Source organism: Thamnophis sirtalis, unplaced genomic scaffold, assembly GCF_051295495.1.
Source record: "Thamnophis sirtalis isolate CommonGarterSnake01/CBP01778 unplaced genomic scaffold, rThaSir2_p1.2 scaffold_12, whole genome shotgun sequence".
In the NCBI taxonomy this organism is placed as follows: Eukaryota; Metazoa; Chordata; class Lepidosauria; order Squamata; family Natricidae; genus Thamnophis; species Thamnophis sirtalis.
Window position 1 is genome coordinate 35,251,864 of NW_028261392.1, and position 16,490 is coordinate 35,268,353.

General features: G+C 39.3%; 1 protein-coding gene across 4 annotated transcripts; it reads right to left on the reverse strand.

The window, feature by feature from the left end:
• Positions 1-139: 139 nt before the first annotated feature.
• LIPT1 (lipoyltransferase 1) lies at positions 140-16,275 on the reverse strand. 4 transcript variants are annotated; one of them, XM_087726625.1, is made up of 3 exons: positions 15,788-16,275; positions 2,640-2,727; positions 140-1,479 (listed from the first exon to the last, which is right to left on the reverse strand). In XM_087726625.1, the coding sequence occupies exon 3, from the start codon at positions 1,265-1,267 to the stop codon at positions 149-151; it is 1,119 nt and encodes a 372-aa protein (XP_087582751.1). In that variant the 5' UTR covers positions 1,268-1,479; positions 2,640-2,727; positions 15,788-16,275; the 3' UTR covers positions 140-148. The 4 variants fall into 4 exon arrangements, with proteins under 4 accessions (XP_087582751.1, XP_087582752.1, XP_087582753.1 ...); XM_087726626.1 differs by lacking the exon at positions 2,640-2,727 and adding an exon at positions 15,361-15,481; XM_087726627.1 differs by lacking the exon at positions 2,640-2,727.
• Between the last annotated feature and the right edge of the window lie 215 nt (positions 16,276-16,490).

Here is a 16,490-nt window from a genome sequence, read left to right on the forward strand (position 1 = left end):
AGGAATTTTATATTCAAGTGTTATTTTTGTTCAGTAGTTATATGTAACATTAAATTTACATTCATTGAACTCTTCTAAAATCATACATGGCAATCTTGTATTAGCAAACTACTAATCTGATATCTAAGAATCCAGCTAATCATATAAATTACATTAATGTTATTATCTTCTCACATAAGATATGCAATTTGCTGTGTAATGTAGAATTTGCCCACATTCTTAGCAAAGCAGTTGTCACGGCAGTGTTTTCATTTGGGCAAAACCTATTGCCAATTAGGCTGTTCCTGAGTTCAACACACACATCCAGTGGCAGCCAGTTCTGAGGGACATCTATTTGGCAAGTTTCAATGTTACCATTCTTTATATCCATACATATCTGAATTTCAACATTGGATTCCTCATGTCCTATATTAAAGGATGTGCTGATTTTGAACTTTGGTGTTTTTCCATATAGCCAATTCCAGGCTTTTAGTTCTATGGCTGTGTTGTTAATCCCAGGGAATTCTGTTTCATCGGCTGGATTTATAACATGGATATGGTTTTCAATGTGATGGTGTGAAGCGTATTCGCCAGCAATGGCTTCCATAAGCATTTCACAAGTTAATGTGGGATCTTCTTCATAGAGATTTCTCACTAATGCAGGCACACTTGGTGTGGCATTACTTTGGATTCCACTATTAGGAGTCTTTAACGCAGATGTTAGAACCAATTTATCAGTACTGTATAACAAAGTGCAGTGGTGATAAGCAGCTGTTCTTCCTAATTTCGCAGCAGTTCCTGAAATTTTAAAGGTTTTGTTTAACAAGAGATCATATCTCTCAGTAGCATGAACATCTAGCTGGGGTCGCAGGGACTTCAAAGCTTTAACAACGAGTTTTAAATTTTCAATTCTTTCATATTTTTTTCTGTCAGTGAAAAAAGTTAGATTAATGTTGCCTTTGTCATGGTAAACTGCACCTCCTCCACTTCTTCTTCGAGCAAGTTTTATACCCTTCTGCCTCATGATTCCAAGGTTACATTCCTGCCAGGGATTCTGATGTCGACCAATCACTACAGCAGAAGAATTTCTCCAGAGGAGAAGAACGTGCCTCTTCTCTAAATCCATGTTATCATGGATCCAATCCTCTAATGCTAAATTCTGGTAGACATCCTGAGACACAGACTGTAGGATAAGCCCTCTTTCCTTTGTGCTTTTGAAGCCAGCAGCTGGAACTTTGAGGACACAATATAATGGGAAACATTTCTTCCATGAGAACTGTATTATCATGTTTTAAGGAAATAAAATAAGCATCAAAAGCACTGAAAGTTTTGGCACTATTCAGAATCTTTCAAACCATTGGTTCAATGTGGTGAGCTTTTTTCTTTTCAAAAGCACTGAAAGCAGTTTTAGATTATTTTAATAAAACATTGCTCCTTTTGGTAGCTGCAACCGTTCAATCAGTGAATTTGTAAGATACTCCTTGTTCAATCGCCGATAACCTATTGGGAAAAAAATTATTGAAGTTATATCTAACATGTCTCAGCAGTACATACACAAATATCTTCCCGCATCCTTGGTAGGATTAAAATATTAAAACATCTACAAAGTATGACCAACAAAAATAAACTAAATCATAGCACAAATGACTAATATCTAGTATAACAATAAAAAATAGAAAAATAAAACAGTAACTGACATAATAGGTAAGCATCACTGAAACATTCTAAAAAGCTCAGGTTTTAGTTTATTGTTTTATTTATTTATAATATTTTATGGCCATGCATCTGAAAGCCTCAACAACAAATTCATGAAAATAAAGGCTAAAATCTGATGCCTCATTTATCCTCAATAAACTTTAAGAACTTTCTGAAACTCACCCAGGAGGCTAGTTTGATCTTTACAGGAAGATCATTCCCCAACAATGACATTACCACTGAGAAACAGTGCCTTCCAGCTTCAGTTCTCACCTTTCAAAAGTGTGAGACCCCAAGGAGTTTCTCTTTAGCATATCAGGCTCATACAGGCTTGAAAAGACAGTCCTGATATTGTCAGATTAATATCTTTTAAAAGTTACTAATGCAACTGCTTTGGGGATGATATAGGAAACTATGAGCCTATTTCCTGACAGTTACGGTTCATCATTCAAATCTGGAGATAATTATATCTGCAGAGTGCTCTGCAGACAAACAAGTCGCGATACGTTGAGATACGCTGCAACCTAATGAATTCTTAAGGGAACCCCAAATAGAAAATGTTGCTTCCCTAACCCGCTCCATTCTTTTAAAAGTCCCATAATCCATAGTGTATGAAAAGATTGAGCGAAGATAATGGGCACTGTAGTACAAATACGTCTCATGGACAGTTACCGGGCTGGAGGTGGGGGGGAAACTTCGTCAAACAAACCGAAAGGCAGGAATAACGTGATTGCAACAGTAGTCAGCGGAAAACTCTTGGCGAACAATCCTATCGAGACATCTAAAAGCGCCTTTTCCCCATTTACAGGACTGCTGCGCCAGGGCACGACGGAGCGCAGTTTAGGCACCAGAGAAAGCGGGGCTGCAGACCCATGAAGCTGTATAAAGGATATGCTTGCGAGCTGCAACGTTCGCCAGACACCCCCCTCCCTTGTTTTTCGGAGAAGGGCAAACGAAATATTTACCTGCTTCTCTAGACAGATTGCTATTGCCATTGCTGGAACTTTTTGCCCTCGTTGGAACCGCGCGCGAGATTCAGAGTCAAGACGCTGGCTTCCAGACAGAAAAGGATACGCACATTTTTACGTAGAGACAAAGTTATAGAGAACCATTCGTCCCATTGTTGGTAGAGAACCTCTCATCCCATTGATTGGACTCGAAACATCCCGTTTGCTTAAGACTCTCTCCCCGTTCTTGTTTGGCGGAAAGGAGAACGATCCCTGAAAAGGGATTGCTGTGTTGCGGAAAGAAGAGTAACTGATTTAGAGCTAGCAAAACAGCTTTTTAAAGATCACTCTTGAAGAGGATGCGGTTATTCCTATCCTTTGCAAACCGAACCGGGGGTCGGGGTAGATTGACCGGTTACATAGTACTTTACAAAGCTATAGCAGATTTCTGTCATTTTTATCGATAATCCGCTGTTCCAGGATATTAAAGGAACTCGAAAGTCGATGAGTAGTGTTACTCTTCTTTGTATTTTTCTCAGATAGTGTGCTTTAAGAAGCACTTCCGTGTTTGGAGTTACCTTCCGCTTGGGGATAAAATTAGAAAGTGTATTGATTTCCCCTTTCTCCCTCCCATGTGTTATGCTCAGGTGGTTTGAACTGGGGTTGTAATTGCAGAAACTTACTTTCGCTTTTTAAACTGATTACAACACAAATTGCAAGAAAAGTGTAAAAGTAAATTCTCAATTTTATAAAACGATACCGTTCATAAGTAAATACAACCGTGTATAGTAGTGTGTTATCACACAGCCCTCCCAGAAAAATGAAATATTGAAAAGGCAGAATATTACATTTCCCTGGATGTGAAAAGGAAGAAACATGTTTTATAAAGGCAGAATAGCTCCCTGCCCCCCCCCTTTGGCAATGGGCCATTAAGATGTCCAAGCCAGTCCTTTTACATAATAGAGTTCTCCCCTTCAGCTCCAGAGTGATGGGATTAAGGCATGACTAGCCTTCACCCATTCACCGCATGGCATCTGAGAACTCAACCAAACCTGGATTCAAAACACAGCCTAGAGAATTGCCCCTGCATGGCCCCATGGGAATCTGACAGCCAATCAGAATACAAGCTCAAGATCAAAGGCCAGAGATGGCATAAAACCAGGGTCTTTCAGCATCTCAGCCCTTCCTTCTCTTCTTCTCCACCCAACATTGAAGCATGTGATCACCTTTTCTGTTCAGGACTCAAGCCATGTGGTCCTGTCCACCATTAAACCATCTTTCCCAGCAGCCTCCATGTCTCCAGTGTCTTTTTCCCCATTTGGAGCCAAACCCAGGAGGACATTTCTTTCAACAGTAGAATTTACTCAGTTAAATAGGTAGATATGCCCCCCTCCCCCTTTAATTGTGTCCTATTCTCGGAGACTGCCTGGGCAAGCCCTTGCAGTTTCTTGGCAAGGTTTTTTTTTCCAGAAATGGTTCCCCATTGCCTCTTTCCTAGGGCTGGGGAAAAAAATTCAGCCCAAGGTTTGTGCTTAAGGCGGAACTAGATTTCAATCTCCCAGTTTCTAGCTTGATGACTTAACCGCTCACTAAATTAGCTCTAATATATGCTTTTACTGAATGGCTAAATGTATTTTGAATGTAAGTTCCATGTTCTCCATACTCCTGGTAAAACTTAATTACAGCCCCATTGGCATCAACAGGATTGGAAATGCAGAAAAACAGAGTTGGAAGGGATTTTAGAGGTATTCTAGTTCAATTCCTTGCTTAAGTAGGAGACCCTATATACCAATTTCAAGCAGATAGCTTATCCAATCTCTTCTTAAAAACCTCCAGTGTTGGAGCATCCACAACTTGGAGGCAAGTTGTTTCATTGATTAATTGTTCTGCCAAGAAATTTCTCCTTAGTTCTGGGTTGCTTCTCTCCTTAATTAGTTTCCATCCACTGCTTCTTGTCCTGCCTTCTGGTGCTTTTGAGAATAGGTTGATGCCCTATTCTTTGGGGTAGCTCCTTAGATATTGGAATACTGCTATCATTTTACATATCACTCAAGAATGACATTATACCCTAAATTGTCAATATATTGTAGCAATGAAATGAAGTACAAAACAATGTACGCCACACAATGGAATACATCCATAAAAACAAAAGCCAAATGACACTGCAGATTTCAAGAAAGGCAGACAATAGAGTACATGAGGTTGATTAGCTAACATAAAGATGCATAATAGAGATATCAAAATATGAGATTTACTTTTCTTGTATTGACATGCAAGAATGGAACGAACATGTTAAAGCTAACAGGTGTCCAAAACTCCATTATGGGGAACCTGGACAGTGAACTGAAAGAACTGAAGATAGAGCTGGAATCAAAATATTTTCTATTCTTTTATTTTTACATTAAAAATTTTAATATAAACTTTTAAATTACATATCTTGGTACTTCGATTATAGTAGGATATAAATGTAATAAATACAAAGGGAGTCAAAACTATTTGAGATAGTCCACTTTGTTAGCAGATATGAAATGGAAAATAATGGAGATAGAAGAATTTGTTAGCAAAGCTATATGAAAATTAAAACTTGGATTAATGCAAAATATTGGGACAAAGATACGGTAATAGTAATCAAAATGCTTAGTTTTATTGGACTGAGAAATAATTACAATAAAATAACAATGAAGTTAAATTTGTATACTGCTTGGTTCCCAACAAATCTGGGAAGCTCATGACAATCGAAGAAATTGCAGTGAATTAATAAAAATAGAAGAATTATTTGGAGAATAAAGAGATTGAGATAGTAATTTCAGAGCTGAAGCAGAGGGTTGTTGCCGTTGCTGAAAAGATTAAAAGATGTGTTACCCCAATTGTAATTGGAGCTCTTGCAGCAATACCCAAAGGGCTACCTCGCTATTTGGAAATTTTAAATTTATCAGACTTGAACATTCTGATTCTACAAAAAACCACCCTACTTGGAACACCTTATATCAGTGGTCCCCAACCTTTTTATCGCCGCGGACCAGTCAGCCTTTGATAATTTTACCGTGGCCCGCTGAGCACGCGCAGGGGTGGGGTGGGGGCGTTGTTTTAAATCCACCTTCCCAATTCAACACCTGAATCATATCCCACCTTCCATTTTGTATGTAGATTTTAAGGAATAAACAGCTGAATTAATCAAGGTCAAAGATAAAAAGAGCAAGGGCAAAATTAAATAAGCCAGAGGATAGCAATGTAAAAAGAATTCAGTATTAAGGAGAGAAAGGAGAAGAAAAAACCTCGCTTCTGCTGAGGTCAGGGAAATGTTTGATACTGATCTGGCTGGGTAAGAGTCCAAGAGTCCATATCGCCAATAACTACGCGTGGGGGGAAAGGAAATGTGTTTTGTGAGGAAGAGAAAGAGCGCGCTTCACCGATGCCCGTTGCCGAAATTTTGGATCTCCCCTCAAAAGACCCCCCCCCCGCACTCGGCTGCCCGACGTTCTCTCTCTCTCTCTCTCTCTACCTCTCTCTCTCTCTCTACCTCTCTCTCTCTCTACCTCTCTCTCTCTCTCTCTCTCTCTACCTCTCTCTCTCTCTACCTCTCTCTACCTCTCTCTCTCTACCTCTCTCTCTCTCTCTACCTCTCTCTCTCTCTCTACCTCTCTCTCTCTCTCTCTCTCTCTCTACCTCTCTCTCTACCTCTCTCTCTCTCTCTCTCTCTACCTCTCTCTCTCTCTCTCTACCTCTCTCTCTCTCTCTCTCCCTCTCTCTCTCTCTACCTCTCTCTACCTCTCTCTCTCTCTCTCTACCTCTCTCTACCTCTCTCTCTCTACCTCTCTCTCTCTCTCTCTACCTCTCTCTCTCTACCTCTCTCTCTCTCTCTCTCTCTCTCTCTCTCTCTCCCTCCCTCTCTCTCTCTCTCTACCTCTCTCTCTCTCTCTCTCTCTCTCTACCTCTCTCTCTACCTCTCTCTCTCTCTCTCTCTCTCTACCTCTCTCTCTCTCTACCTCTCTCTACCTCTCTCTCTCTCTCTCTCTCTCTCTCTCTCCTCTCTCTCTCCCTCTCTCTACCTCTCTCTCTCTCTCTCTCTCTCTCTACCTCTCTCTACCTCTCTCTCTCTCTCTTTCTCTCTCTACCTCTCTCTCTCTCTCTCTCTCTCTCTCTCTCTCTCTCTCTCTCTCTCTCTCTCTCTACCTCTCTCTCTCTCTCTCTCTCTACCTCTCTCTACCTCGCCCGCCTCTCCCGCCGTTCCTTCTCACAAGCCAAGGCCGGGCGGGGAAGCGCCGTCTCCGTCCCGGGCACGCCGCCCCTCCCTGGGCAACTCGGAGACGACTGAGCCGAGGAGGACAGCGAGAAAAAGAAGAGAGCGGCCAGCAACGACCGCCGGGGAAGCCGCCAGGGCCTCCAAGGGCTCCGCTTCCAGCTCATAGTCCGCCCCCTCCTCGCCTCGCTTCCAGGCGAGCCGACTGAGGCGAGAAAGGAGAAAGAGGCGGAGGCATTCACTGAGGGGACGGCTGACTCGGGGAGGTGGTGGTGTAGTAGCGGGGGATTCTTCCTCCTCGCCTCACTTGCTCCTGTGCTTCTGCGCAGCTTCCCCCCTCCGGCGACGGCGCTGCATGAGTGAAGAGTCGGCCGTTGCATGGCCCCCGGCCGCTGCGCGGCCCGGTGCCAGGTACTCCACGGCCCGGCACCGGTCCGCGGACCGGGGGTTGGGGACCACTGCCTTATATCCTTCGACGTTACCTTGGCAGTTCCTAGGTCCTTGGTTAGATCTCGAGCTGTTGAGCTGCCAGCCAGCCCCGGGGGCTGTGAGTCTCACCAGGGATTAGCCATGCAGTAGTAGTAGTAGTAGTAGTAGTAGTAGTAGTAGTAGTAGTAGTAGATGATAATAATAATAATCAAGACACAACCAAAGACAGTATAGTAGAACTCCCAGAAGAAGCTCTCGGGGAGGAAATAACATCACCACCACTAGAACCAGTTATCACTGAACCAACTGATGAACTAACTCAAAAACAAAAAGAATTGAAGGATAAGATCATGGAACATTTTCTGCTTAATGAGGAAAGGCAACGTTTACCATCACTAAAAACCGTGCCTAAGAAAATTTTGGCCCCTATCATGAAAATGGTTAATGCAGTGTTTTCAACAATTGAACCGGGATCCATCTTGGAAACAAACCAGTTAATGTATAGCGCAGCTGTAATAGTCACTAATGAACTAGGCATTAAAATTAAAGCACCTAGTCACACAACAGAAAAAGCATCAAAGCCAAAGTGGAAAATCTGTTTAGAACAAAAAATCAAAAAATTAAGAGCAGATGCTAGTAACTTAAAGAACATGCATGAGCAACGGCTTAAAAACAACAAAATCATAGATCGGCTAATCAGAAGATATAGATTGGATACAAGAAACATCAATGAAGCTGTAGAGATTGTAAAACAGCAGATAACAGCAACAGCTAGAAAAATTGAAAGATATGAGACACGAATCATCCAATATAAACAAAATCAGCAATTTCGATCAGACCAACGGCGTTTTTATCAAAGTCTTAATGTGAATGGTGACACCAAAAGTGAAAAACCAGAAAAACAGGCCACAGTTGAATTCTGGAAAGAATTGTGGGAAAATGCAAAGGACTACAACAAGGAAGCAAAGTGGATACATGACTTTGAGAAAAGCATTGGCAACAAACAAATGCAAGTATTAGAAATAACAACTGAGATGGTCAAAAATCGAGTAAAAAAGGTAAAGAATTGGACATCACCTGGAAAGGACCAATTACATGGTTTCTGGCTCAAATATCTGACCAGTTTACATGCAATATTGGCCAAGCAACTGAATGAAATTTTACAAAAGGGCCAAATTGATGAATGGTTGACAACTGGAAAAACATACTTGATTCAGAAAGATGCAACTAAAGGAACAACACCTGAAAACTACAGACCAATAACATGCTTACCAACAACCTTCAAATTACTCACAGGCATTATTGCAGATAACATGATGGATTATTTGGAAACAAACAACATCTTGCCAGTAGAGCAAAAAGGCAACAAAAGAAGGAGCAGGGGCACAAAAGATCAGCTTCTAATTGATAAAATGATATTAGAAAATTGTAAAAACAGAAAAACGAACTTGAATATGGTCTGGATTGATTACAAAAAGGCATTTGACTCACTGCCACATAGTTGGATCATAAAATGCTTAGAAACAACTGGCATTAGCAAAAATATTACATCCTTTACTGAAAAGGCGATGAAACAATGGAGAACTGAGTTGGCAGTAGGGAATGAGATCTACGGAATGGTTAATATCAAGCGAGGAATTTTCCAGGGTGATTCACTTTCACCTCTTCTCTTCATCATCGCAATGATCCCACTATCAGTAATTTAAAAAAAAATGAAATTAGGCTACCAAACAGCCAAAGAAGCTGAAAAAATTTCGCATTTACTATATATGGATGATTTGAAACTCTATGGAAAGTCAGAAATAGAAATCCAATCATTGACAAACACAGTCCGAGTATTCAGCACCGATATTTCAATGCAGTTTGGCATGGAAAAATGCGCCACTGTATCCATAAAAAGGGGCAAAATCACTGCATGTGAGGGAATTGAAATGCCCAATGGCCAATTAATTAAATGCAAAGAAAATGAAGCCTACAAATACTTAGGCATTCTGCAGTTGGATAACATCAAACATGGAGAAGTAAAAACTACTGTCAGGCGAGAGTACACCAACAGAGTTAGGAAAATTTTGAAATCTAAATTGAATGGCGGAAATACAATCAAGGCCATAAATACCTGGGCAATACCAGTTATAAGATACACAGCTGGTATAGTTAACTGGACACAAGCTGATTTGGACCTTTTGGACCGAAAAACCAGGAAACTAATGACAATGCACTACAGTTTACATCCACGTGGTGATACTGATAGACTGTATCTGCCCCGAAAATCAGGTGGCAGAGGATTATTACAAGTGAAGCAAACAGTTGAAGAAGAAAAACATGCACTGGCTGATTATTTAAAAGAAAGTCAAGAACATCTATTAATCGAAGTAAAGAACAAAAATCTACTGAAGGCCCAACAGACGAAACAAGAATATAGAAAAGAAGTGATAAAATCAAGAATGGAGAGTTGGCAGAACAAAGCACTGCATGGCCAATTTCTGGAAAAAATAAAAGATAAAGTGGACAGTGAACAAACTTGGTTATGGTTAACAACAGGTACATTAAAGAAAGAAACAGAGTCACTAATCCTGGCTGCGCAAGAACAAGCTATCCGCACAAATGCCATTAAGGCCAAAATCGAAAAATCCTCTGATGATGCCAAATGCAGACTTTGCAAAGAAGCTGATGAAACTGTTGATCACATCCTCAGCTGCTGTAAAAAAATTGCGCAGACTGATTATAAATTGCGGCACAATTCAGTAGCACAAATGATCCACTGGAATCTGTGCAAAAATTATAATATTAAAACAGCAACAAACTGGTGGGAACCTCAGCCTGAAAAAGTCACCGAAAATCAGATGGTCAAGATCTTGTGGGATTTCCGTATACAAACAGACAAAATACTGGCGCATAATACACCAGACATCACACTGGTTGAGAAAAATAAGGTCACAATCATAGACATCGCAATACCAGGTGATAGCAGGGTCGCCGAGAAGGAACATGAAAAAATCGCAAAATACCAGGACTTAAAAATTGAAATTCAACGACTATGGCACAAACCAGCAGTGGTAATTCCAGTGGTAATTGGCACACTGGGTGCTATTCCAAAAGCACTGGAATTACATTTAAAACAGTTAAAAATTGACAAAATCACCATCAGTCAAATACAAAAAGCCGCACTGCTTGGATCTGCACGCATATTACGAAAATACGTTACGACGTCCTAGGCCCCTGGGTGGGGCCCGACTAGTAACCAATGCCAAATCCGGCGAAACAACTGGCCGCTGTGATACAATTGTTTATAATAATAATAATAATAATAATAATAATAATAATAATAATAATAATAGAGACTTGAGCAACTTGAAGAACCTAAGGCAAGGTCAGCTAAAGAACAAGCAATTAATCAATTAATCAAATAATCAAATAAGTAATTTCAATTTTAGAAAAAATAGAATAGAAGGGATATTTCTAAGACAACAAAGATCAGAAAGGCAAAAGCAATGATTTTGAGTATCAAAGAGGAGTGGAGTATTGTGAATGAATAAAAATGGAAAACAATGTTATTAATTCTGAGATATTAAAAGTATATAGCCATCAGAAGTTTGAAACAAGTTGATGAGATCTATGTTGGGTTGGAGGACTGAATAAATATCCACTAAATTTGATAATCTACATTTAAAAATAGTAACATTTAGACTGATTTATAATAAACTTGAAGTTTGGGAAGGAATCCATGGATGAAAGGGAGAAGCAGCTCTGAACAATATGATTATAAAAGCCCAATGTGACTGAAAAATAAACAAATGAACTAAGATTTGCAACAAATGTCAAAAATAATTTTTAAAAAGTTTCAAAGGGGTTAAAAAAAGGCAAGGAAACAATTAGTTACTTATGGGAAAAGATGGTAAGTAAGTGATAAGCAGCAAAGAGAAAGCACAGCTGTTAAATTCATTCTCCGCCTCTGTTTTCATGCAAAAACAAAAAATAGCCCAACCTACCAAAAACAGAAGCATAAAAGACAGACTAAGAATACAAATTAAAATAGACAAGAAAATGGCAAGAGAACACCTGTCCACTCTAGACAAATTCAAATCACAGGACCAGATGGATTATATTCCAGAGTTCTGAAGGAGTTGGCAGATATGATCTTGAAACCATTGAACCATATCTTTTAAAGATCCTGGACTAATTGGCTTGATACCAATACTTGGGAAGGTTCTGGAAAAGATAATCAAGCAACAGATGAGCTATCAGCTAGAAATAAGCAAAGTTATAACCAGAAGCCAATATGGGTTTATCAAAACGGATTATGCTAAACAAATCTTATTTCATTCTTTGAAAAAGTGACTAAATTAGTGGACTAATGAAATGTTGTGGACATAGTATCATGGGTTTCAGTAAGACATTTGACAAAGTAGACTACAATCTACTTCTTTGTAAGTTAGAAAAATGTGAAAAATTCAGATAAATCATAACTGCCATTCAATGTGTCCTTAATGGAATTACACCTACTTGGAGGGTAGTAAGAAGTGGGGTATTCCAAGGTTCTGTCTTAGGCCCAGTACTCTTCAATATCTTCATAAATGCTTTAGATGAGGGAATAGAACAGGCATTCATCAAATTTGCAGACACCAAGCTGGCAGGAATAGCCAATACACCAGAAGATAAGCTCTAGATCCAGAAGGATCTTGCAGTTTTGAACACTGGGACCTTTCTCACAAAATGAAATTCAATGAAGAGAAAAGTTTTTATACTTTGGCAAGAAAAAACAAATGTACAGATACAGAATAGGTGAACCCTGGCCCAATAGTAGTAATTGTGACAGGGATCTTGGGGTTTTAATGGACAATTATTTAAATATGAGCCAGCAGTTTACTACAGCTGCCAAAATAGCCAATGCAATCCTAGGCTGCATTAATAGAGGGATAGAATCAAGATTACATGACATGTTCGTACTGCTTTATAATGCCTTGTTAAGACCACATTTGGAATACTGCATCCAAGTGATACTTTTGGTCACCAAAATGTAAAAAAAGGGTTGTATCTTATGATTCTTGATGAATTTATCTTTCCTTTTATGTACACTGGGAGCATATGCACCAAGACCAATCATACTTGTCCAATCACACTTGTCCAGTAAAGAATTGAATTGAATTCTATTCTATTCTATTAAGATGCTGAGACTCGAGAACACGGGTCGTCAACCTGGTCCCTACCGCCCACTAGTGGGCGTTTTGGGATTCCAGATGGGCGGTAGGGACTTCGGAGGTTAAAACCTCCTTTTGAGCGAGTGGGCAAGCGTGAGCGCACACATCAATAAACCAACGTGCGTGTGCACGGAAACAAGCAAACACGTGGGAAGAGGAAGGGGAGGAGTGGAAACTGATAGCAGGGACAGGCAGATAAGTTTTGTTATCTTATAAAATAAAGCAGAGCAGAGCAGTTGCAAAATAGGAGAAAGAAAAGTTATAGGCAGGAGAGAATTGTTGTTGGCTAATAATAATAAGTGGGCTAACTAGCTCAGCCTTACTTTTGTACATTGCCCTAAGCAAGGTAAAAAAAGGAGATAAAAAGGAAAAGATAAAAAATAACAAAAAAGGGAAGAAAAATAGAGAAAAGGGGATGAAATAAAGGAGGAGAGTAAGCAGTGTTTAGTCTGGCTCATAAATTAAGTTTTGTTATCTTATAAAATAAAAGAAAGAAAGAAAGGAAGGAAGGAAGAAGAAGGAGAAAATAAAAAAGGGGAAAAGAGATCCTTGATATAGTGAAATACTATAAGAAAGGTAAAGAAGAAGGCAGGAAAAGGAATTTTGTTTTGATGGTGACACTTAATAAAAATTGGCACCTAATACAGCATTGTTTTTTGTGTTTGTAATAAAAGGGAAAAGAGGAGGGGAAAAGCACTGTGTGGAGTGCAGATAAAAACGTAAGAGTAAAAGTAGTTGTTAAATTGTGAAACAAATTTAGAACGCATGTCTGAAAAAAAGAAATATGCTCATGTTCCGCACTTGCACAAAAACTGGTGGGCGGTAAGGAAAAATTTCCATCAAGAAAGATCCATTAGTGGGTGGTAGGAAGAAAAAGGTTGACTACCACTGACTACCAATGCAGAAAAGAGCAACAAAGATGATTGGGGGCGAGGAGACTAAAATATATGAAGAACAGTTTCAAGAATTAGGTATATCTAGTGAAAAGAAGTGACGATAGCGGTGTTCCAAAATTTGAGGGGCTGCCACAAAGGAGGAGTCAACTTATATTGGAAATATTCTAGTCCAATTGCCTGCTCAAGCAGGAGACCCTACCATTTCAGACAAATGGCTGTCCAGTCTCTTCTTAAAAACCTCCTCTGATGGAGAACCCACAACTTCTGACAGCAAGCCAAAGCACCAGAAAGCAAGACAATGGATGGAAATTAAGGACATAACCAACCAAGAATTAAGAAGCAATTTTCTGACAGTGAGAACAATTAACCAGTGGAATGGCTTGTTGTCAGAAGTAATGCGTGCTCCATCAGTGGAGGTTTTTAAGAAGATATTGGACAGCTATTTGTCTGAAATGGTAAGGTCTCCTGCTTGAGCAGGTGATTGGACTAGAATTGGACTAGAAGACCTCCACGATCCCTTCCAATGCTATTATTCTCAAGTTCTGTAAGTACATGATTTAACAAATCTTCAATTATTGTATGGTAATACTTTCAACATAATGATGGGCATAAGATAGCTATATCTAAGAAATAAAATATGAAAATACCTCAAGATCTGATCTAGGTTCTGCAATTCCTATTAACTTTTTCTCCTCCAGCCTCAAAGAGGAGAAGAGACAGCAATTAAGAAAATTATATTGTTAAATTGCTGCTATTGGTGATAAATTTTACAAAATAATGTACACATCTACAATCATACAGTAAATTCAATCAAGTATATCTAGTGTTTGTGACATATTGTAACAAACAGTATGCCCAAGCAACATTATGAAGAATATGCCCAAGCAACATCATGAATAAATCCTGTCCTGTATGGAAGAAGGCATTATTGTGGCTCCAACTATGCATAAATAAATGGTAAAATATAAAAATTTTATTTTAACAAAGATATTATCCTGAAATTCAAAGTCAATGAGGATGTTCTTCAGTAAGGCTGTTATATAAACCCTATATAGGATATATATAATAATTAAAGGAATGCCAAAATATTTCATTCCAATATTTTGGCATTGGAAAAAATAAAAATTAAAGTCTCTTTTCTTTTAAAATAAAAATACATTAATTCTGCTCTAATTATCACCCAGAATAATTTATTTTTCTAAGAACATTTATGCATTATGATATATAAAGTTTCTTCTTTCCAACAGATTTCACTACACCCATACTTCTTTCTGACTTGTTTGCTGAGATCAGTGAACTAGAAAACGTTCCTCTCCTAAGCCAAATTATGGTTTATCAATATCAGAATAAGTCTTGGGTTTGTATACTTGTCTTCCCTGGCACAACCACAAAGAAATTAATACATCATCAATAAACTAAAATGTCTAATTTCACGTTTGGTTATCTATGCTTGGAGAACATGAAAAAGCTTAAGTTTGCACACATGCTAATTTACTGGTGTCTTTTATGTTTATACATATGTACAAGTATAAATCAGCTCAGAAACCGTGGCTTGATTAAGGACAGATGATGATCTATATGACATAAACAGAAGTTTGCTAAATGTTGATCAATGTGCATACCAAGCTATTCAAGAGATTCCACTCGCTGAATTTTACCATGTAAAACAATGTATAATTGCATATAATTACAAATTTATCATATAAAATGTTTAATAAACATCTTTAATGTATCACTTAATATAGAATACAAATTAAGGAGTCTGTTTTTTTGTCACCACCCACACAATATCTCAGTTTGAGGCAATAAATTGTAATATGACTGGAAGCCATGTTAGGATTACCAGATGGGATATTATTTTAAATTTCTATATCTATAGAAGGGAAACAACCCAGATTGCTACATAGATGGCATTTAATCACTCCACTCCCTCTTTTCATCTAGAAGTATTCTTTAAAAGAGTGCTCATTACAAACCTGCGATAAGCATCCTGGAACTGCTAGCAAATGCTGCCCCTCTTTCATTTCCACTTTATTTTTGAAGGGATTGGCGCCAGTAACAAAGTCCCCAATGAGCTTGTTTCTTCTAGGTAGATTCCTATTGGTTGGTGGTTTACCAAGCAATCTCCTGGTTACAAATTCTCTCTGCTAAAACATACTTTTAAGTAAGCCTAGCTCCTTCCCATTCCTCCCTTCAACCAACTATGGAGAGTCCTCTAATTCAAAGCAGCACTCCATATTTTTTAGCAAATAAAAGTAAATGTCTTCTTTGGAACATTCCCAAATGTTGTCAGTTACAATTGCTAATCAATATTAGCAAGTCATTCCTTTCTCCAAGATGGGTACTTCCATTTCAACACCCATTGGTTTTTAGGCAGATGTGTACACTTTTTTTATTCCTTACCTGTTTTGTGTATACTTGTGCATATTTTTGGGCCTCTCCTCCTTTCTCATATCAACCTACTTCACGTTGTTATTGTGGGGGAAATAGGAAGAGTACTGGTTTGTTTCTCTCGCCTTTAGCCATTCTAGTCATCCCCATTAATCGTTCTTAGTTTTCTCTTTCCTTAAGTACTCAGTATATTTTCAAATGGCCACCACGGTCCTTGGTAACTTCGTAATAATAATCGTAAATTAAAAATACATTAATAAATCCTAGGTCCTTGGGAAGAACTCGATGCGCATAAAGGCCAACCCTAGCTAAATAACTGGCACCTGCGCTGCCCATTGTTGTGTATATAATAGAAATAATCATAATCACTGATCTCTGCCGCCAGGACCTTCCACCCATCCAAGGCTGTTAACAATTGACCAAGGAATGCGCATCCGACTGGGCGCCCAATGGAATTTTGGGGATCTCCCTCTCGGACCTCCCGCCTGTCCGCCCGTTCCCGACATAGTCGCTAAGTGTTTTAAAGCACGGGCGGCGGTTGAAGCGGCGGCAGCGCGCCGCGCGTGCGCCCATGAAAGGGCGGGGTGAGGTCAAAAAAGGAGGATTACTCGGCCGGCTGAGTGTAACAGGTACCGGAAGCGCAAGGGGCGGGGGGAAGGGTTACCAGGAGACGCCGAGGAGCCGAGAGGAGACATTATTGTGGCAAACCGGTAGG

Bases quoted from the DNA above. Each gene is read 5' to 3' on its own strand.
- LIPT1 (XM_087726627.1), bottom strand. From the start codon at position 1,267: ATGATAATACAGTTCTCATGGAAGAAATGTTTCCCATTATATTGTGTC.